Consider the following 24,451-nt stretch of genomic DNA (forward strand, 5'->3'; position numbering starts at 1 on the left):
AAGCTTTTCAGAAGTTTAGAAAAGTGTATGCCTAAAATTTGGGGTGGACCAAATAGAATTGATTTTTTTTTAACCTAGATAATAAATGTCTAATTTGGACTGTCCATGTGGCACACAGTTCCCAGATTAAGCTCTTTCAGAGACTGCCATTTTTAGCAAAAGAGGGGGAAGTGAGAATTAGACAACACCCAGGCTCTCTCTATACAGCTGCAGCCAACTTGTCTAAAACCCGAATCTGGCCAATTCCCTGTGGTTCATTGTTTGAGCTATAGCAGGACGCCAGAAACTTAAAACAACCACATGAAGACACCTGAACAGGATTGATTTTAGTCCAGGGTCTAGAATAAAGTCTAGGAGAGAGAAAGAGGAGTGCCCTTCTCATTTCTCTACTAGTGTTTTCCCAAAGCATAAACTACCTGCTTTGAACCTGTTCCCTAATATCCCCAGGGAAGCAGCTGGCAAAGCGTCAAGAAAAGTTTAGCCACATAGAGGTAAAAGGGGAGCTGGGTAAAAAGGTCTGGTATTATTCATTTTTCATATCCATTCATTTACCTCTGGGTTTCTAAACCAGGTACTTCTCCTTTCTCCCCGCCCCCCCCCCCCCAGGTGGCAAACCTGCTACGGCTCTTCCAGATCCCTCAGATAAGCTACGCGTCCACCAGCGCCAAACTCAGCGACAAGTCGCGCTACGATTACTTTGCCAGGACCGTGCCCCCCGATTTCTACCAGGCCAAAGCCATGGCCGAGATCTTGCGTTTCTTCAACTGGACCTACGTGTCCACTGTGGCCTCCGAGGGCGACTACGGGGAGACGGGAATCGAGGCCTTTGAGCAGGAAGCCCGCGTGCGCAACATCTGCATCGCCACAGCCGAGAAGGTGGGTCGCTCCAACATCCGCAAGTCCTACGACAGCGTGATCCGTGAGCTGCTGCAGAAGCCCAACGCGCGAGTGGTGGTCCTCTTCATGCGCAGTGACGACTCGCGCGAGCTCATCGCTGCCGCCAGCCGCGCCAACGCCTCCTTCACCTGGGTGGCCAGCGACGGCTGGGGCGCGCAGGAGAGCATCGTCAAGGGCAGCGAGCACGTGGCCTACGGCGCCATTACCCTGGAGCTGGCCTCGCAACCTGTCCGCCAGTTCGACCGCTACTTCCAGAGCCTCAACCCTTACAACAACCACCGCAACCCCTGGTTCCGGGACTTCTGGGAGCAGAAATTCCAGTGCAGCCTCCAGAACAAGCGGAACCACCGGCGCCCTTGCGACAAGCACCTGGCCATCGACAGCAACAACTACGAGCAAGAATCCAAGATCATGTTTGTAGTGAACGCGGTGTATGCCATGGCCCACGCCCTGCACAAAATGCAGCGCACCCTCTGTCCCAACACCACCAAGCTTTGCGATGCTATGAAGATCCTGGATGGGAAGAAGTTGTACAAGGATTACTTGCTGAAAATCAACTTCACAGGTAAGCAAGGAGCCTTTGATCATCTTCTATGATGTAAACAGATGGAATCAAACAGGAGTCAAATACCTCTGCCCCTGACCCAGAAATCATTGTTTGAGAGCCACATAAAGGGTTCAGACTGTTAAACAAATATTCCAGGGTGCAATATGATAGCTCATTGGTGTTCTTACTTATTTTTGAGTGAGTATCTTGGCTGGTACCCTACATGAAATTGAAAGGCCCCCTAGGCTGGGCTGATCTGTGGTAGCTGCCTCGATGTGGGTATGCTACATTTGCTGTCTCTTCTTGTTAGCTGTAGGATATGACATGTGTGATATGGGCATTTAATCTTCTTTAGCAGAATTGGCAACTCTCTAAGGAACATGAACTTCCAAGCCTTCCGTGTGGGTGATTTGAGCAAGAGAATCTCATAACTTTCACAGCAGGGGAGAGAAAAATCTACTGTTTTCCCAAAGCCTAACTAGGGGGGAAAAGGGAAAGATACTCAAACCAGGGTGATTTGAGGCACTTGAGTTTATTTCTTCTGCTATACAGAAACATTTCCATGTCAGTATTAAGACTTGTGAATTTTCTCAAATTATGTCATGAAATGAAACAGTTTTTCTAGGAGCCTGAATATAAGCAAATTGAAGATTGATGGAAGTCATTCTGATACAGTAGTGAAAATGCAAATATGTATTCAAAGTGGCTTTTGCTGCCTCTTCGTTTATTTCTAAATATGGTCTAAATATTTCTAAATATAACACTGCATTTTAATGCATTACTAACATAAAAAGCACAAAATCTTTCGATTTGCATTCTCTACTAAGGTGCATTGATATCAGTGCATTAAGGTACTGGTTCTGGGGACTTTAGCTTAACCCCAAATCATAAAATGGTAAGTAATATTATTGAGCACAAAAGATTTTGATGCCAAAAATATTACAATGATAACATGCTTTCATTTGCCTACATTGCTGATAATCTCCCATGCTACTAGGGCATCATTCTAGTCTGCACAATCTCTTTCAATTGATTTATCATCCAAGACATGAAAGTTTGGATGCTCAAATCATACTATCATTGGAGCAAGTGGCAATTCTCACCTCTCCCTTATAGATGATCACTCAGAAGTCAAATGGCCTGAAAAGGCACTGTAGTACTGAGAGAGGATCCCATGACCATTGGCCCCTATTCCAGAAACAGCCTTGAAAATAAGCACAAAAATTGCCAGCCTGCATTTTTTGCACATCTTTTCTTTATTCTATGCAGAGGGAGCCAAAAGTAGTGGAAATCAGTTATGTCAGTATTCCCTCCTATTCATCTGATGGATACCATCTCCTACCGTTAGAATGACTACTGCAAGTGATAAAGATTAAACCTTTTCCATGCCCTGTATTTTCACAAGTATATTCTATATAGAAATAATAAAAAATATATTAAAATTAAAGCAAATCAGCATTTATCTCAAAATTCCAGACCAATTTCCACTTAAATCTCCAGAAAATAAGAATGGACCTTAGAGTCAATAAAAAAATCTTGGGGGCTGGCCCAGTGGCATAGTGGTTAGGTTCACGTGTTCCACTTCAGCAGCCCGGGGTTCACAGGTTCGGATCCCAGACGCAGATCGATGCACCACTTGTCAAGCCATGCTGTGGTGGCATCCCATATAAAGTAGAGGGAGATGGGCATGGATGTTAGCCAGGGCCGATCTTCCTCAGCAAAAAGACGAGGATTGGCAATGATCTTAGCTCAGGGCTAATCTTCCTCACAAAAAAAAAAAAAAAAAGAGTATCTTGGGCCAGCCCCAGTGGCCTAGTGGTTAAGTTTGGCATGCTCCACTTTGGCAGCCTGGGTTGGGTTCCCAGGCATGGACCTATACCGCTTGTCTGTCAGTGGCCATGCTGTGGCGGTGGCTCACATACAAAAAAAAAGAGGGAGATTGGAAGCAGATGTTAGCTCAGGGCAAATCTTCCTCAGCAAAAAAAAAAAAAGAATATCTTTAAACATAAATGCACTCTCAGGTATTTATAAATAGCATCTGCAATGCATTTAATTCTTCAAGATGAATAAGATAAGCATTCTCCTCCTCCTTTCAGACTACCTTTGGGGTAATCATTTATCTTTATTGACCACACATATTAACTTTGTTATTCTAGTTCATTCATTACTCGTCAGTGTGCAAATATACAAATATATCCACTCATCAACAGCTAATATAAAGGGAACTCTTAGATTTCGGACAACCCTTGCAAGGTGTTTTATGTAACCAAAATACTTTCCTTCATTTCACTGACTAAGTCTTACATGGCAAGGAAAAATAAAGAAATAGGCCATTATCTGGATAAATAAAACAAAAGTATCTTCTTTTTGTCTGCCTTGTTCAATTACTAGCTTTGATTCTACAATTTGGTTTGGCTGTGCAGACTTGACCACAAAGTGCTAATTTAGCCTTCTCAATTTGTTCGACATTACCAGTCATTCTCCATCTCTGAAGAGAGTAGAAGGGTGAAAAACAGATTTAAACTACAGAAAAGAGAGAGAATTTAGACCAGCCACCAGGTAGATATGCTTAGCAGTGAGAATTGGACAAGAAGACATCTTACTATGGGAGGACACCCAGATGCTGAAGTATCTAAATATGTACTTTTAAAAAATACAGCTACGGGGCTGGGCCCGTGACATAGCAGTTAAGTTCACGTGCTCCGCTCTGGCGGCCTGGGGTTTGCCAGTTCAGATCCTGGGCATAGACCTATGCACCTCTCATCAAGCCATGCTGAGGCAGCGTCCCACATAGAGCAACTAGAAGGATGTACAACTATGACATACAACTATCTACTGGGGTTTGGGGGGGAAAAAGGAAAAAAGGAGGAAGATTGGCAACAGATGTTAGCTCAGGGCCAATCTTCCTCAAAAAGAATAAAATAAAATAAGGCTAACCTAGGTAGCTATTGAAAAGCAGATTGTTTTACATTTTTTCTGAAATACTATCTCTGTTTTTCTAACTTGAATATTGAGGCAATGGACTAGGCACAATTGTAAACACTTACCAAACACTAAACAATCTTTGCTCAATTGGGTTGAAAAAGTCCTCTTCCAGCCATCTGCTTGTACTCAATGTATTTACTCCGAGATTCTTCTGACAAGGGATAGGTGTAGGCAATTCCCTAAGAGCTCTAGTCCTTACAAGATGAAAGAGCTAAGCCTCCTGACAATTTTAACCACATATATTAAAATACTCCTTGGTTCTTTGGTACATTCTTACTAGCCAGTTCCAGCATTGGCCAACCTGAGTATTTCTTGAAGTTAACCGAATTTGAATAGTCCTTCTGCAAAAGAGATTTTGCAGAACTATGCTTTGTTAAAGATTCTCCTAAATAGTGAGCTCTCTGGGTATAGGATCTAACCACTGTCTACCTCTCTAGACTCATTTCCTGCCATACACCCCACATTTGCCCTCCCTTCCATTAAGACTACTTGCAGTTCCCCAAGCACATCATGCCTTTATTGTTGTGTTTGTATGCTCTGTACATGCTATTTCGTTCACCTAGAACGCTCCCACCCCATCCCCATCTGCCCTGTCTACCACCTTCACTTATTCCATCAACTGCTACCACCCTGGTCCATGCCACCAACATCTCTAGCCTACATTTCTATAATAGCCTCCTCATTGATTTACTCTTGCCCACCTCCAACCCGGCCTCCACAACCCATTCTCTGCACAACAGCCGGGATGCCCTTTTAAAATGTAAGTCAGAGCAAGTCATTCTTCTGCTCAGAACCTCTTACAGAGTTCCTACGTTTCACTCACAGTAGAAGTCACAATCCTTACAATGTCCCACAGGGCGCTACCTGATCTGTGCCCTCCCTAGCCCTTTCTGCTCGCCTGTCATCACCTTTTACTCTCCCCTTTCTCACTTCATTCCAGCCAGCCGTGTTTCCAAATTTGTGGCCTTTTCACTGCCAGTTCTCTCTGCCTGCAATGCCCTTTCCCCAGATATCCCCATGGCTAATTAATTCCCTTACTTCCTTCAAGTCTTTACCTAAATGTTAGCTTCTCAATGAGGCCCACCTGGCAATCCTTCTTAAGATTGCAATGCATGGCCCCAGCCCCCACCATAGGCACTCCCTCTCCCTCTAATCTGCTCTACTTTTTTTTTACACCATAATTTTTTCAATTTCTCTCATACCACATCATTTGTTATTTTCCAGTTTATTCTTTATTGTTTGATCTTCACACTCGAATATAAGCTCCATGAAAACAGAAATCATTATCAGTTTTGTTCACTGATGTAGCTCGAGCATAACTGGTGCTCCTTAAATACCTGTTGATTATAAAGAGCACTTAACACCCAAACTCCTATTTCCTTCTCTGTGTCCATTACTAGATTGTGAGCTTTTTCAAGGCAGAGAACATGTTTCATCTCTGATCTCAAATACCCAACACAGTTTTTAGTACGGAGTGGGCATTATATAAATATTTACTGAAGAAATAAGGAATGAGAAAAAAAATCAATAGGTTTATAATGTCCTTTTTGTGAAAATTTAATGTATATGTTTTGTTCATTAACAAATGAATTTCAAGAAAGAAAGTATGTGACTTCTAGAATGGTTTGCCTTTTTTACCTAAGCACTGTCCTTTAGTTCTGTTCTATCATTGTAATTGAGATAAATTTAAAACCAAATAGCATTAGCACTGGATCTCTTTTCCATCACTGTTTTATAGATGAAGCCCCAAAACTGAAAGTCATTTGCCCAAGGTCATCATCTGGTTAGTGGCAGGGGCCAAGACAGAAATCCGGGTCACCAGATCCAGTGCTGCTTTTGTACGGACACAAGGACCCTGGAAAGTTGAGGTCTTTGATCCCAAACACAGTTTCTGACACACACTAGATATCGATGGGATGTTTATTAAAGGAATGAAAGACGATCAATCAATAGGTTCAAAATTTGTTTTGTGCTTTTTGTTATGATCCCTTTAATGCTCTTGGACACTTTCTCAATTATTTGGAGCTAAGGTAAAAAAACACCCAAACTTTGGAAGCTGAGCCTTTGCTTCTAAACCTTAGGATATTTTAAAAAAAGTTTCAAAGCATTTTTTCAGTAGTAAAACCTTTCCATCTGAAAGAGCCATGTCATCCAAAATTCTAAAATAAACATTTAAATGAGGATTATGTTTGGTGTCATGTGACTTTTCAAAATTACTTTGAATAAAATTCCGTGCACTCATCATGTAAAAGGAAAGCTTATACACCCAAGACAGTTAAAAACAGAGGGAATAGAGAGGGCTATTAAACATTTAAAGAAAGGAAGAAATGTGCTATCACTGTCATTTTGTGTGTTCACGGTACAATACAATCTCTCTCACTTTCTATTCTGAGACCAGTTCCAGAAAGTGGAATAGAATAAAATCATAGAGTTACAAAAGGCCTTCCTCAAATGTCCCTACTCCTCACTTGACAGAGATGGAGATTCAGGATGTCAGCATCATTATCTTCACTTACTGAAGCACGTAAAAGTGAACTCGACTGTCAGGGTGACATGGTAACCAGAGTATACCCAATTCAAAAGAAAAAAGAAAGAGCTCCCACTTACTGAGCATACTGCCAGAGGTACTACAAGACACACCAGTGTGGAGTAGGCATTATCTTGGGAGTAACATTCATAGCATTCCTCTGTGATTCACCGGGGTGGACTAAAATGTTTGAGAATGGAGAAATTGAGAACTTGACACAATAGGAAATTTATCCAAGATTACGTAATAAATAGGTGACAGAGCAAACCATCAAGGGCCTAATTTAGCCATTCATTCCACAGATATCTTGAGACTCTATGCTAGGAGCTAGGGACCCACCAGTAAATGTCAGATGCAATCCCTGCTTCACAGAGCAGATTGCACCAGCATCTAGTCACCAGAACAACCTCAAAGTATAGAAGCAGGATTATTGGGGGCTGCAATTTTAGGGTCTCACCCTAGGTTTTGTGTTCTGTTTTGGTTTCGATTTTTGTTTTGGATTGGAAAATTATTGTGCCCAGAAGAAATCTAAACTCTCTGAACAAATCTTACTCCCAGGGCTTGACTGACAGGTGAAGAGGACAACTCCCTGTTACTGCTGACCTGGTGGTCAAAATAAGACTGGATAATAGGGCACACAGCCATGACAGTTTTTTTGTTCGTTTGGTTGGTTGGTTACTTTTCCTTTTTCTTTCTCTCTTTTCTTTTTATTTATTTATTTTGGCTGGGCACGCTCATCTTTGGGTACCAGCAAAGAAACACACAACTGAGATCAGAGGCCTGGAGCCGGGTGGAGATGGTCCAGACTTGGTCTTGTATTTACAATTCACACCTGGAAGAGGGGCAGAGGCAGAAATGGATAGGGCCTTGCTGCCCTACTCACCTCTGTGTCTGACTCATCCAGTAGGTACAAGGATCACTCCTGGTTGGGACTGTAATCACAGAGCACAGGCCAGGGAGGGCAGATTTTCTGGGACACTGCACTCCAAGGAATGTGTTTGAGCTGGCCCCAACCCAGCAAGCCTCTCCTCTTGAAAAGTGCAGGGCCATCCAAGGCCCAGCGAGGAAGCCAAAATGGTAATGGCCACATCTTTAGATGAATGGGCTTTGAAGTCCCTGAAAGAGCAAGCTGCTCTTGATCTTGCTTCCTCCCCTGGAATGTTTGTAGTTCCCACAAAAGCACAGAAACTTGTTCCAGCTCTGCTGATCAAAAGCATTTCCAAAACGTAAAGATAAATATCCTGTACTTCTTTTTTTCCTTTTCTCTCTGGTCAGCTTCCTGGGGTCACAAGAATAAGATTTAAACCCCCAAAGGACACCACTAATGTGGTTACTTATTTGTTTATGCACTGTGCATCCATGCTTTGGTGTCGTAGAAGCTTGAGAAATGATTCTCATTTTAAGGCCACACAGTGGAGAGCAGGAGCCTCTAGAAAACCTAATTTTCCATTTTGGCCTGAGCTTTCTGCTGCTGTGCTTATTATTATTATTGTTATCATATAATTGTTATTATTCTTACTATTATTATTTCATAATCCTTCATTTGAAGAGCTATCCTGTCTATGAAGCAGAAAAAAGTAATCATCCCCAATGAAATATGAAAGAAATGGATTCTACCACCTTGCTAATTGGAAAAAAGTACGATAAATATTCTTCCTCCATGTTTCCAGACTTTTGGACACTGTGGTGTATTTACAGGAACATCACTTGCAAAAGTGTCTGGAGATTGAAGAAAACATTCTGAGCGTTTTTTTTTTTTCTTTTTTTAGTGAAGAAGACTGGCCCTGAGCTAACATCTATTGCCAATCTTCCTCTTTTTGCTGAGGAAGATAGACCCTGAGCGAACATCTTTGCCCATCTTCCTCTGTTTCGTATGTGGAACTCCACCACAGCATGGCTTAATGAGTGGTGTGTTGGCCCGTGCTCAGGATCCAAACCTGTAAACTCCGGGCTGCCAAAACAGAGCATGCAAACTTAACCACTACACCACTGGGCTGGCCCTCGAGCACATTTTAAAAAAATATAACTAGCATATTGTTTAAAAATAAGTTTGGCCTACATTCCTGACCTTTGAGACACCTGGTATTATCCCACAATAACCTAGCCTTCTAAAGGTTTATAATCTCTGGAAATATTGTCACAGTTGAATTGAAAACACACTTTCATATACTTTTGTGCCACTATTTATCCTCAACAGGACACTGGAAAACCAACATAGATAAAGGAAGTATTTTCAATGAGTTTAGAAAAAAATTCTTGGCCAGAATGGCAATCATATACTGAAATAGAGGACTTTTCTGTAAAGAATTTTAAAAGATTAGCTTGTCATTTAATGAAGCAAGAAATTATGGGAAGTTGTTCCCAGAGTTGGGTTTAGTAAACCCTCCTAGGAACCTAGCAAAATTTTCACAATGCCTGAGCAGTGGGCACAGCTTCTGGAGATTAAGGAAGCTGATGTTATACTCTGAGGAGTGGGCACTGAGGAGGATGGCTAAAGAATTCCATGACTGGTCGTTATTCTCACTGCCCTCTTACTTTAAACATTTAACAAGTGTCCACAGTGTATTTAGTCACTATATGTGACCTTACCAGGAAAGGTTACATAGTCATCCTTGACATTTTTTCTCCTAACCCCTAGCATTGTACCTGGGGTAATGTAGGCACTCCATTTGTGTCCGGTTCATTCCAAAACTATGATAAAGGATTCATTGCAATGTCTAAGGTAAATTGGAATTTGAAAAGGTGACAGAATCCCCAGAAGTTACAGTAATAATAACAGATCAGAATATTCAGAGATTTAATTCCATCAAAAAACTATAAACAATTTTACTAGCACAGAGTTGACCATATATTGAATTTACAAAATAATATCAAATACAAAATTATGTTCATAACAAACTAAGCCACTGACCTAAGTGTGATTAGATGTTCTAAGACTGGCTATTAATATTTTTTTTAATTTTTCTTCCAGCTTTATTGAGATATAATTGACATATAACATTATGTAAGTGTAAGGTGTACAATATGTTGATTTGATACACTTATATATTGCGAAATTATTACCACCATAGCATTACCTCTATACCCTCACATAATTACCATTACTTTTGTGGCACGACCATTTAAGATCTACTCTCTTAACAACTTTCAAATATATAATACAGTATTATTAACTATAATCACCGTGATGTACATTAGATCCCCAAAACTTACTCATCTTATAACTGGAAGTGTGTACCCTTTGACCAACATCTCCCCATTTCCCTGATCCCCCAGCCCCTGGTAACCACCATGCTAGTCTCTGTTTTTATAAGTTCAGCTTTTTTAGATTCCACATATAAGTTATATCATACAGTATTTGTTTTTCTGTGTCTGACTTACTTCACTTAGTATAATGCCCCCAAGGTCCATCCATGTTGTTACAAATGGCAGGATTTTCTTCTTTCTCATGGCTGAGTAATATTCCATTATGTGTGTATGTATATATACCTGTTGGCCATTTCTGTATCTTTTTTGGAAAAATTCCTATTCAGTTCCTCTGCCTATTTTTTAATCAAATTGTTTGTTTTTTTGCTTTGAGTTGTATGAATTCTTTAGATATTTTAGATATTAATTCTTATCAGATAGATGGTTTGTAAATATTTCCTCCCGTTCTGTAGGTTGCCTTTTCATTTTGTTGATGGTTTTCTTTGCTATGCAGAAGCTTTTTACTTTGATTTAGTTCAATGTGCCACTTGTTTATTTTTGCTTTTGTTCTCTTTGCTTTTGGTATCAAATGCAAAAAAATCATTGCCAAGACCAATGTCAAGGAACTTATCCCCTATGTTTTCTTCCAGGAGTTTTAGGGTTTCAGGTCTTACGTTCAAGTCTTTAATCCATTTTGAGTTAATTTTTGTGTATGGTATAAGATAGTGGTTCAGTTTCATTCTTTTGCATGTGGCTGTCCAGTTTTCTCAACACCACTTATCGAAGAGACCGTCCTGTCCCCCATTGTATACTCCTGGCTCCATTGTTGTAAATTAATTGACCATATGTGTGTGGGTTTATTTCTGGGTCTTCTATTTGTCTCATTGATCTATATCTCTGTGTTTATGCCTATACCATACTGTCTTCATTACTATACCTTTGTAGTATAGTTTGAAATCAAGAAGTGTGATGCCTTCAGCTTTGTTCCTCTTTTTCAAAATTGTTTTGGCTATTTAGGGCCGTTTGTGGTTTCATACAAATTTTGGAATGTTTATTCTATTTCTGTGAAATATGGTATTGGAATTTTTATAGAGATTGCATTGAATCTGTAGATCACTTTGGGTAATGTGAACATTTTAACAATATTAATTTTTCCAATCCATGAGCATAGAATATCTTTCCATTTATTTGTCCTCTGCAATTTCTTTCATGAATGTCTTGTCATTTTCATGGTACAGATCTTTCACCTCCTTGGTTAAATTTATTCCTAAAGATTTCATTCTTTTTGATGCTATTAAAAATGAGATTTTTAAATTTCTCTTTCTGATAGATCACTTTAGTGTATAGAAATGCAGCAGATTTTTGTATATTGATTTTGTATCCTTTAACTTGTATCCTGTAGCTGAATTTGTTGATTTGTTCTAATAGCTTTTGGTGGAGTCTTTAGGGTTTTCTATATATAATATCATGTCATCTGCAAATAGAAACAATTTTGCTTCTTCTTTTTCAATTTAGATTCTTTTTATTTCTTTTTCTTGCATAATTACTCTGGCTAGGACTTCCAGTACTATGTTGAATAAAAGTACAGGAGTGGGCATCTTTGTCTTATTTCTGATCTTAGAGGAAAAGCTTTCGGCTTTGCACCATTAAGTACGGTGTTAGCTGTGGGCTTGACATACATGGCCTTTATTATGTTGAGGCGTGTTTCCTCTATACCCAGTTTGTTGAGAGTTTTTATTATGAAAGGGTGTTGAATTTTGTCAAATGCCTTTTCTGTACCTATCGAGATGATCACATGATTTTTATCCTTCATTGTGTTAATGTGGTGTATCACATTGATTGATTTGTGAATGTTAAACCATCCTTACATCCCTGGAATAAATTACACTTGATCATGGTGTATAATCTTTTTAATATACTGTTGAATTTGGTTTGCTAATATTTGTTGAGAATTTTTCTATCTATGTTCACTAGGGATCTTGGCCTCTTGTAGTGGCCTTGTCTAGTTTTAGTATCAAGATAATGCTGGCCTCATAAAATGAGTTTGGAAGTGTTCTCTTCTCTTCTAATTTTTGGAAGAGTTTCAGAAAGATTGACAGTCATTTTTCTTTAAATGTTTGGTAGGATTCACCAGTGAAGCCATCTGGTCCTGGACTTTTGTTTGTTGGAATGTTTTTGATTACTGATTCTATCTCCTTACTAGTAATCAGTCTGTTCAGACTTTCTATTTCTTCATAGTTTAGTCTTAGTAGGTTGGATGTTTCTAGGAATTTATCCATTTCTTCTAGGTCATCCAATTTGTTGGTGTATAATTATTTATGGTAGTCTCTTATGATCCTTTGTATTTGTAAGATATCAGTTGTAATGTCTCCTTTTTCATTTCTATTTTTATTTATTTACTGTATGTAGTTAGGCCCCTTCCAGGAAGAAACTGGGTGATGGGCTTTTTTTGCCTGCTCCCTCTGTGCTGAGCTGTGGGTGACAGCTGCAGTGAATGCTACACCCATTAATAACTGCTTCTTTGTTTGCTATAGTCTTGTGGGTCTCATGGACAGAAGCCCCAGTGGCTTTCAGAGCTGGGCATTTTGGGGGCCTAGTCCTCAGGTGAGAGTCTTAAAAGTTAGGATGTTAATGTTGGGTCCAAACCCTTTGCTCCTCAGGGAGAAGCTGGGAGTTGGGGTTCCCTCCTGATTGTATGGTGCTGTGCAAGGGGTGGGCTTTACGGCAAAAGTGTATCTCGGCCTTTTCTATCCATTTCAATGTGGATATTTTCTTGTTCATCAATGTATAGGAGACACTCAGCTAGTTCCTGGATTCCTTTCAGGGGAAATTACTCACTTATAGCTGTTCATTTGGTGTGTCCGTGGGCGGAGGGTAATTCAGGAGACTCCTATGTCTCCATCTTTAAAGACTGCCCTCCAGTTTTGTTTTCTAACCAAGAATCCTGATGAATATAGTGTGATTCCTTTATTAATGGCCATCTCAGACTGGCCATTAATATGAACCTGCTACTCATTCATTCTTCCTAACAGATAAGTAGTAAATTAACAAAAGTTTTAAAAATATAGTAGAACAACTTAAAATTAAGGCAATTCAATGTATTACTTTAATTAATCAGCCCATTCAGAAAACATCACTATTTTTGTTTTAGTTGTAGAACATGTTCATCATGTAGAACCCAAGTGCAGGAGTATAGTATGAGAGCCATTAGTCTATGTTCCTTAGATTCTTTTTTGAGACAAGATTGCACATTATATCCCTGTAGTAAATCAGTTGGCTAGCTACAGGTCTCATGTTTTACCATAGCCAACTTCTTACATAATTTGTTCTTCGTGGTAAAGCAAAGGTGAAATTAGGAATTTTGTCTGTTATAAACCTAGTTGTAAACCTAGTGCTGCTAGAGAAAAAATTTTTTTTAATATGGAGTGGTATGTGGATAATGGTGACATATGCACATAGAGAAGACAACACATTATAAATAATGTAATTATAAAACTATTCAGAGAGTCTTTCGTATTCAATGTCAATTAGTGTTAGGTACTACAAAAGATGAAAAAAATGAGTAAATAAATTCTTTCTGCCCTCACATAGCTTTGCAACTTGTAAGAGCAATGAGAGAATATAACTTTTACAGTATATAGCAGTTCATCTCTGACATGTTAAGAGAAGGACAAGTAGCATAGAATGTCTGTACAAGGGAGAGATCAACAGTGAGCAGGGGGTCAGAAAAGACTTCCTAGAAGATGTAACACTGATATAACTAAGATTTTGTTAGAAGTAGGGAGGGAGAAAAAGATTTTCAAGGTGAAGAAATCATTCCACACAGGATTGTTGATTACTTTTCAAATGGTTCATTTTTGTTTAACTTGTATTAAAATTCAGAGCTCTTATGGAAACTAAAATTAAATTGAAACAGTAAAATATTGGTCTGATTTGTTAGAATAAGTCTGAAATGTACATTTTCAGTCCCCTTGTAGAAAAAATATATGAATTTTTCAAAATCCCATTGTTTATGATCACTAACCTATCATCTTCACCCTGAACTTCAATTAAAACCAATAAAGTTCTAATCTGAAGAAGGGAAAAAAAGAAACCAGCATTTATCGATTGCTACCTGCCTGACAATAGCCATTTTACATATTTCATTCATTTATTCTCACAAAAATCCTGTCAGGTAAGTGGATATTACTCCCTCTATTTTATAGATTTAAAGGAGGCTCAAAGGAATTAAATGACTTTCTCAAATTTGCAAAGCTGAGTAGCCTCCAAAGCCAACCCAAGGCTGTTTCCTAATCACACATTATTTTCCTTATTGCTTCCTAAGGAGAGAAAAGTAACTTTGTGTCTAGAAAAAGGGTGCAGTCCCATTGTCATTTGGCTCAGCTTACTATGTGCAGTTTCAGTAATAATAAACAATTGCCCCAAAATGTTCATTATCCTAAAAGGAATTTGTTAACTCTTTCATTAATTGCCATAATAGTGTCTTCAATAAAGAATAACTCATATCAAAGGCCTCCAATGATATATTTCACTCCTTCCTCTGAAAGCATCAAATTACACTAGATCAATATTCACAATATCATACTGTTATTTCCAAGAATCAATAGTAAATTGAAAAAAAAAAGTAATCAGTCTACAGGTCACCATGTCTTAAATGTTGCTTAAGACTGCATTTTTCTTCCCTGCAACCCCATTTTCTCATTCTAATTACAAACCTTCATGCTTAATTAGAAGTAAATTGATAAAAGAAAGGGGAAAAGTACTGGGTCTGAAACTCTTTCAGAATTTACATCCAGACCATAATAGTTTTGTGGATTTGTTTGTTTGGTGTATTTGAAAGTTTTTCTTGTTGTGTTCATGTTGTTGGGTGGTGGTGGTAGTTTGTTTTATAGCACACTTGACAAGTCAAGTTTTCTTTCTAAAACAATTAAAAATACCTTTGGTACTTTCATATTCTGAAGAATTTTCTATCATAAAGTTTGGTTTATAGGCTATCCAATCACCAATAATCACATGGTAGCACTAAACCAGTGAAGGAGAGAAAGACTATCCTCTACCCACTCTGGGTCCTTTTTGGCTGGGCTACAAATTAAATCGACAGGAGACCAAATAGCAGTAGAGAAAATCAAACAAAGCTTTATTACATGTATACATGGGAGAAACCAAGGAAACTGAGTTTCTCGACAAATGGCAGAGGCTTTCACCTTAAATAGCATATTCAGGTAGACAAAGGAGGATGTTGGGGGTGGGGGAGGCAGCTATGGGAGATTACCAGAAAGCACCTAATCAAGAGTATGCAGATTTAAGTCCTCGCCTTCCGCGCTGATAAGAGTTTCTAGAGATAAGGTCATCCCCCCTTCTTCCTGGTACAGAGAGGGAGATACCTGTACAAATGGAGATTTCCCTTAAACAGAACTTTGATAAGAATGGACTTAACAAGGACCCTCCCCCTCTATCGCTTTTAGGGGGTTTGGGAGAAGGTCAAATGTCCTTCCGAGAAAATAATCAAGGTAAAGAGACATATTTTGACATGGTCAATTCTGATCTCCCAAACCAGCTTCTTGGGGTACTTAAAAAAATCTTCTCTGTCCCTAAAATGCTTGTAGTCTAATAAAACCTTAACCCTTGATTATCTCAATTTTAATTACAGTAGAAAATAAAGAAAATTTATCATTTCTCCATCATGAAAAAGCAAGCCTTAGGCTAATGAGGTTATTTATATCCTCTTCATTTTTATTCATTAAGAACTCTGTGTCATCTCCAGAAATATTTTAAACAGTAAAAATATAAATAAAATGTTTCTGAAAGGAAAGCAAGAGTGCCAACTTCCAGAGATGGGTCCCTTCACTCCTTCGCCTACCTAAATTCTCTCTACGAATTTACCCTGTGGATAATGCCTCCTCCATTTAATTCCTCCCTTTTTAATGCAGAAATGTATTAAGTTCTTTTTCTGTCTTTTGTCTTGCGAGGGTCTTTTTCTACCGAATTAATCCAGTAGCTAAACAGTGTGAAAAAGGAAAGTATACTTTGTCCCTTATTTTTCTTCAGAACATAATTTTATTTAAAATGTAGCAATATTTAGGATTCTGACAGACACTTTTAGACGTGAAGTGAGATCAATTAATTTGACAATAGAAGTAAGAAAACAAGAGATTGGTATCCCAGCCTTCCACTTCTTTTTGCTGTCATCTACACTTTAAATTTAGGCATCCAAACTACTAGACCAGGGATTGAATTAATTAATATAATTCCATGAGTGTGCAGGCTCATCCCTTCTTACCATCTCTCAAGCCACAGTGTGGCAGGGAGTTTATTTTCTTGTCGCTCATGTTTGATAGCCCATCACAAGAGCTCACTCAGTCAAGAAGCTAAAATGAAGACATTACCAAAAATTCAGAATCCTCAAATACTAATAATAGTTGTGAAGATGTATATCACTTAGCACTTTATCATTGTTTAAAACACTTTTAAACACACTATAATTAGATTCTTACTACAACCCTGTAAACTAGGTTCAATAGATGATATTATTTATCATTTTATAGAAGAGAAAATGGAGGATGGGAGAAGTGAAGTCACTCACCCAAGGTCAAAGAGAAAGCACCCCTCCTGGATTACAATTCATGTCCTTTGATCATTATCCAGTGATATGTCCCCTCAACTTCCAAGGTAACAGGCAGTATAAAGATTCCTGTCTAATAAAGCAAAAAAAATGTGACTGGAGGCAAAACCAGCCTGGTTATGTTTGTTGTTGGAGAGTTAAGAGAATATTGGCACTAATCAGAGGAAGAGACACTGAATCAGCACAGTTCATTTTCATTCTAGATTTACCACTGCATGGCTCTGTGGCTTGGGGCAAATCACATAACCACTCCAGCACTCATCTCTTAATATTTTAGAAACACTGCAGTTATGTTGAGTGCCGAATAGAACCAGCAGATATGGTATTTTTGTCCTTACCTTTCATAATGACTAAGGTATTCCTGTTTCTGGGAGGATTAAAATTTCTGGCTGTAATTAAAGAGGATGGTAATCCACATTCCACTCACACAAGGAAGACTTCCTGAAGGAAATGGGATTAGAAGTGGACTTCGAAGAACCAGATAAATTTCATGTGGCCATTCAATATTTATTGCTGACTTGTCTACATCAGTCCCAGCTCTAGACCCTAGAAATTAAGCAGTGAAACCTGGAAGACCTTATAAGGATTTTGGCTTTTACTCTGAGTTAGATTAGAAACCATTATGAGGCTCTGAGAGAGAAGTGACAGGAACAATATCAAAGATTTAGAATAGGGCACATTTTCAAGTTATGGTTACGCATCCAAAAAGCTAATAAAGAAACATAAAGAGGCCTGTCAATGTTGACATCCTAATACATATCTTCTATAAATACTGAGGATTCTGAGACATTTTAATTTCCAAAGAATAAGCCTTTTGTTAAAATCTCCAAGGTTTTCAACTAGAGCCAGAACCTATCCTCTCTGTTGTACATTACCAACTAAGCACAGATGAATTTACTTTTCATAATAAGTTATAAATTTTATACTCCAGACTCAAGACTGTACAAAGGTACTTACCAAAATTACAGTGTGTTTCTATAGAAATTTGTGCACTCTTCATCCAGACTTCCTACTATACAGTTGTTGATCATATCTACAAAAAGAAAAAATCCCTGAGTGATGTTTGCTTAGCCTTGAATCATGGTTATAAGATGAAATTCTTCTCTCTATCAACCTGTCTTCCTCACAGCACAAAGTCCCTAATCTAATTGTGTGACTTCAGCCAATCCTCAAGTTGTTCTGTCCTCTTAGACTTCCTGTGCATAATAGTGATAGGAAGCTGGCCTACTTCTGTCCCCGTAATATTTATTATTAATGATAGGACCATCATAAAATGTTGTGGGCTTCGTTGATCAAAGTATTAAGTAATTTCTGCAACAATTATTGAAGCATCTTTCTTATGTCGGACACTGGAAAGGGGACAAAGAAAAAGTTGTGATCACTACCCTCAAACAACCGCTAATCAGGGAGAGACAAGCTTCTATCTTGAAACATAACATGAGGCAGGATGCATTAAGGGCTATCAAGTAAATATTGGAACAATAAAATTACCTGTTTGGTACTTTACATTTTAAAAGATATACTTGTACATACAGTATTTCATTTGATTTTTATACCATTTGCAAATAAACTGTGCTGATCAAACAGAGTTGAAGGTCATGCAAATTCCAGCTGGGATTGAGCAAAGGGCAGGAGTAGCTTAAGGAAGTCATCTCAAGGGAAACTTGAAGAACAAATCATTTTAAAATTGGGTGAATATTTGCATAAGTTTAATATGTAAGACACTTTAAAGATCCCCAGACTAGAGCCATTGCCTTCTCACCCAAGGGTAGGATCTCTTGCTCTCTGGTTTATGATGACTTTGGATTTTCTATTCTAGAGAAAACTGCATAGATTCTAGCCTGCTATGGTTTACTTAGTCTCATCCCTCATCAGAGGTCAAGATACTAGAAACTTCTGCTCAATAGTTTTTTAAGAAGGAAAATATTGAAACCCATTATATGATTGTGGTCATCACTAACATTTGGGAACCTAGTAAGCACAAATTTTATTTTCAAGAACAACGTGAGTATAAAATGAAATGAAAAACTGGCATTCTGCTAGAAATTTTTGAATAATTACTGCTTTTATTATGAAGAAAAACAGTGTTGATGTATTCTGTGTCATCAGGAGTTTCATATGGTTCTGCTTCACCAGGAATGACAAAGTAATCTTGCTTGGTCCCTCCAAATTGGAAACCATTTCACTTAATGTATTGACTGAAAATATCCCCTCTATAGGTTTGAAAATGTCTTCTTTCCTGAAGCCAATCTTGGCTTAATGACTTTTTCATAGAAGGTGACTCTAATTGAAGGTAACTTGCATATAACCAAGTATTGTGATATAAATGAAATACACTGAACAGAGAATCAGGAGATGTGAGGTCTGCCCCAGGTTGTGACATTAACTAGCCATGAGGCCTTGGGCAAGTTACTCAAGTTCCCTGGGCCTCAGTTATGTCATATGTCAAATAAAAGAACCTTTCTTGAAAAGAACCTTCTCTTTTTATTTTAGAAAATTTTAATTAAAACACTCATTTGTGACACATACACACATATACATCACATACATACACAACCATTAGAGTAAGTTCCCATCTTTTTTCACAAAATCACCACAGAATAGTTTCTTTATCTTTCAGTACCACTAAAACAATGGATCTTTTTTCCTACTTCTTCAAAATTTCATCTAGTCAATACTGTTTCTTGTCCTGTGGGAGCATCTTTAATCGACACTGGCCAGTGTGTCATTTTTCCTGTTTGTTTGGAGCTCATAATAAAATTGCCCAGAACATCTATCTTTGTGTGAATTTCACCATAAGGGAAACATCAGGTAAGAAGTAGGGAAGGGAGAGCAGGAACTGGCAGCAACTCATTTCGACCATAAATTTCTGTTTATAGCACATGAGGTGCCATCCAATTGCTCCATAAGCCATCATTACAGTAAAAGTTCATGATAAGGGACAACAGTAAATTTGCTGAAGGGCTGGGAAAAAACATTTAGCTTTATGTCTTTTCAAATTGTTTTCAGATTGCTAATATAAAGAATCAACTTTTGAACTTTAAGCCATTTTTAGCCTAGTCCTAAAAGAACCAATAAAAGCAATTAAATCACTCCGTGAACCATTTTTGTTTCTCTATCCTAGGTATATGATTTTCCCGTCCTGCATTGTCCCCACTCTCCAGGAAGTGTCATCTCTGGGGACCATTGAAGGTAGATGAGTAGAAATTCAGCAGTTTGGATAACACTCATTTACCTACCTGATGCCTCCATGGCAAATGTCCCCCTAACCCTGAACTGTGTCCTTGTTGCTCCCTCACATCCATCTGACCCACAGGCCAAGGGGTTTCTGAAGAGCTCCTCATTGAGTGGATCCTCTTGGCAAAATGGAAAGGAACCTCCAAAGTTACTTAGTCAAAGTTTTCAAGCTTTTTAAAAAAATTTATATAATTATTTCTTAAATAGTATTTACTAAAAAATACAATATTTAAAACAGATAAAAGTGGAGTCACTTTGATCAAATTAAAGAGGTGTTGGGAACCCTGACATCCACCTAAATAGCCTGCTTCCTTTCTCTTCCCCCTCCTCAGTCCACTATACTCATTTGCTGGATGGGGAAACCAGAGGCATATTTCTATCTATGTAATAGAAAGTTTATATAACAGATATATAATTACCTGTTGATATGTTATATAACATATAATTTGTGTGTGTGTGTGTGTATATATATATAAAATAGAAGTTATATAATGGAAGTTTCTCCACTTGTAGACTTTAAACATTAATTTTTATTCAGATTAGGAATTTATGATCTAGAACAAAAATTCTACCCACTCTACCCCAGTCAAATGAGGGTATGAGCAATTGTATGTGGTCATGGTGTCCACAACCATTGTAGTTTGTTAGTTTGAAGTGTTTTTATTCAAATTATTTACCCCATTGTGAGAGGTAAAAAGTAGTGAGAATGTTAAAAGTTCCAGTAAGAAGATATATATGATTACAAGAGAAAAGAGGCATGCGATCATTTTTTTAAGTGTTGAGAAGTGATCAATTTTGCAATGCACGTATGAGATTAAGCACTGGAGAGTTCAGCTGATTCTCAATGACAGAGAGTGACTCAAAACTTGGGACAAGCCTACACACTGGTGCTGATACAGTTGTGCATGAAGAGATGAGGAGAATCAACTGAGAAAAGGGGGTCAGCTTTGGAGGGTGTGGCTACAGAATTGGCATTTACCTCTGATGCCTGTTAACTTTGTGTTAATTCAAAAAGATGCTAGAATTACAATCAAGAATTTAAAATTGACTCTTTGTAAAAACATTTCTATTGAAAGTTTTGCTCCAAGCCACGGACGGTTCAGTGGTTTCAAAGCCCATTTGAATCTACACAGAATCAAAGCGAGCATCAAAGTCGTGAAGGAGAATATATCTGCTGAAAAATTCCTCACAGCATTTGCAGGGAACAACAAGGGTAATCTCATCCCAGCAGATATTTGATGAAGAAAAATTGGTCTATTTGGGAAGAGAAAAATATGCCCATTTTACCACTTCATGTGTTTAACAGAAATGATGAGATTGTAGGCATAGACTTCCCTCAATCACTTTGGACTTAAGACTAAAGGGATTTATGAATAGCATTTTGGAGCCTAGTTCATTCATATGTAGAGGACCAGTTTGCTCCATATAGTAAACAACTAAACTTCTGAGTAACACCAAAAACCCCTTATCTTGAATGTATTGGTCTATTTGGAGGGCACTATACTTAAATTTTTATTTTCCTTTGGAGATATAATTTGGTTGAGAGAATGAAATCTAATCAGTGCCCCTCATTATTATTAGAAATTCCTGAGTTATTTCAGAGTTCCAAGATTATTTTCCTTTTTTCCCCCTAATTTAAAAGTACAACATAAAAATAAATTGTATTGTGTTTCAAGTAATAAAATCTATACTCATCTGCTAAATGTGCAAAAGTCCCCCCATAAAGCTAATTAACTAGATAAAAGGTCCATATCAGGCTCGAAGCAGTTCCTGTCTCTAAGGGCCTAACTCAGTAATTAATTATGTTTCTGAGAGTCTCTGAAAACACTTATCCAGCTTCAACATCTTGGGCATCATCCAAAATATCTTTATTTCTCAATCTGCTTAGAGTCAAGTCAAGTTCCTACAAAGAAGCAGAGTTAAATATCTGTAGAATGAGGCCTCATCATTTAATCAGTTATTTACCTTAGGATTCAGAAAACACCAGTTGAATTTTTAATCAATCTCATTTTAAAAGCATTGTTAACATTAGAGTGACCATTCATTTGGGGTCAGCTTAGCATATAGGCTTGGTTGAAATCAAAGATGTTAATAAAGCATGAGTTAAGCACTGAAAATGTATAATGCTACACAGATGTGTTGTTGTTTAACAGGTCAACCTTTGGTCCCTATTAAAGTTCCAAATGTTAGGTAGGACGTGAAGGGACACGTCACAATGGCCAGGACTCTTTGGCAGCATCATCTGCCATACTATCATATTTCCTCTATTGAGGAAAATGCCTTAGCAATTCAAGACCTCCCAAGAGACATATTTTATCAGCTAGAACCCTAGCTGAGCATGAGTTGCTGAGGGCAAGATCCTGCAGGAATGCACATGGAGATGGGGCCTAGAGGAACTGGCACCCAGGAGTGAGGAGAAAGGCTAAGACAGTCTTCCTCACTAAATCATTTTCCCTAGTCATCTACCTTGGGCTTTCCCCCAAATCCAGACCAGAGGGCTTTTTCAAGACCCTCAGGGGAAAGCAGACTATAAAGCACCTAAGCATGATCAAAAGATGTGCACAGATGACACTGATGCTTTAAAAAGCCTGTGCCCTGGAGTTAGCACCTCAAATTATGTGGCTGTGTCACTGTCACAGTCTGAATGTACTCACCCCCTCTAGAGTCAGTCTCCAGATTTGAAAAGCTCTCAAGTTATTCTAAAAAACAAGAGTAATATAAACTTCAAAAAGCAACTAGCAGAGGATGAGGTAGACAATATCTGAAGAAATACACTCCCTGAGGATACAAAGCTACCCTCCCAAGACTACTTGAAGTGAAGCTTTCTTCGCTTTCCTTTGGGATTTCATACTGTCACCCTAACAAAGCTGAAGAGGGTCGGAATTTTTAATTATAGGTTTCCTTTAATTACAGACTCCCTTGCTATGTTTACCAAACAGCTAGTAGTCCTGAGGGTGGAGTTAGGCAGTTTAAAGTCATGTTTTAATCTCCTTTGTAATTGCAATTTGATTGCTGGTGTAAATTACCTCGTAGGCTTGCCACCTTCAGTGCCAGCCATTTCCCAAAGTGCATAATTTTGAATTAAAAGGCTGATATCCATCCAAAAGTTTCCCAGAATGTTTCACGGACTCAGTGAATTATGCATTAAAGAGAATTCTTTAAAAAGAAAGCAAGAGATTCCTTTGATTTCAGCTGGGGTTTTTCATCATATTATGGACTATTAATTTCTAGACTCTTTTAGAGGTGGTTTCTTGAAATCTATGTTCAATTTAGGACTTATTACAGATCTTTCTCTAACCTTTATACTTTGTTTTAACAGCATCATATGTCACCTTGAATATGGCAGGTTCTGGCAGAAACCGGGTGGTTAATTTCCTAGGGGGAGGGGGTAGGGAGAAGGGTGGAGTAAAGAACAATTTACTGCAAACACACCATCTGCTGGACAAAACACGTATATACTTTTAGGAGCTTGTCCTCACATTAGGAAAGTGCTTTAGAAGCCCCATGAGGACAAGACCAATTAGGGAGCCGAGATGTATATGGGAATTCATGATGGGACATCTCTAAGCAATATCCAAATGCCAATGGCCTCCTTTGATGATTTTTTTCACACCCCAGAAGAGATAACCTTTGGTTGGTATATTTGATTTTGAGCTATGTTCCCTATCCAAATGTAACATTACAGGTTGTAATGAGCAAAATTGATCCTCAGAAAATAAACAGCCCCACCCCTCCTGATGCAAAAGGAAATAAGGGTGGTCAAGTTTCTGCCATCACATGCAAATGTAGATTCTGGGGAAATTATTTACATTATACACAATTCCATATTACTATTCTCTTTTATTTTTTATACACAAAGCACTTTGAAATTTGTCAAAGGCTATGCTTTTCTACACTGTCATAAGTTGGGTGAATATAGACTTTATCATTCAACACAAGACACTTTTGATAATGAAAGGGAGCACCATAAATAATTACATCAGAACAACATGCACAAACTGGGACTGTCCTGGGCTAATCAGGATAAAATCTCTCTCTATACATGGGTAATCAAATCTCCTCACAAACAGAATCCACCTCTCAGCCTGCATCTACTGCCAACTCACGTTAGAGAAGAACAAAAATAAAAGGCTGAAATGATCCAGTGCAGCGAAAAGATTCCAGACTGGGGCAGGGAGGAGAGAGACTTGGGTTTTCATCACAAATACGCTCAGCTTTGAGATTATTCGATTCTATTATTCATGCATGAATTTATCCGTGGCTAAGAAAGGTCAGATATGGATGTTAACTGGACAGTCTGTGGTGATCATTTTGCAATATATACAAACATTGAATCACTACATTGTACACCTGAAACTAATATAGTGTTATGTCAGTTATACCTCAATTTTAAAAACAAGGTCAGATAAAGTTTCAGGAGTATCTAGAAGGGAGATAGATCACTTCTAGC

At 38.3% G+C, this 24,451-nt stretch overlaps 1 protein-coding gene across 1 annotated transcript in view; it reads left to right on the plus strand.

Annotated features, from left to right (window-relative positions):
* Positions 1–24,451, plus strand: part of GRM3 (glutamate metabotropic receptor 3) — a 90,473-nt gene that overhangs the window by 19,523 nt on the left and 46,499 nt on the right. The window contains exon 2 of the mRNA XM_014788142.2: positions 607–1,462. Coding sequence (XP_014643628.2) covers positions 607–1,462 — 856 coding nt within the window. The remainder of the gene's footprint in view (positions 1–606; positions 1,463–24,451) is intronic.

The sequence above is a fragment of the Ceratotherium simum genome, chromosome 1, assembly GCF_057802395.1.
Source record: "Ceratotherium simum simum isolate JZ-2026a chromosome 1, ASM5780239v1, whole genome shotgun sequence".
Taxonomy (NCBI): domain Eukaryota; kingdom Metazoa; phylum Chordata; class Mammalia; order Perissodactyla; family Rhinocerotidae; genus Ceratotherium; species Ceratotherium simum.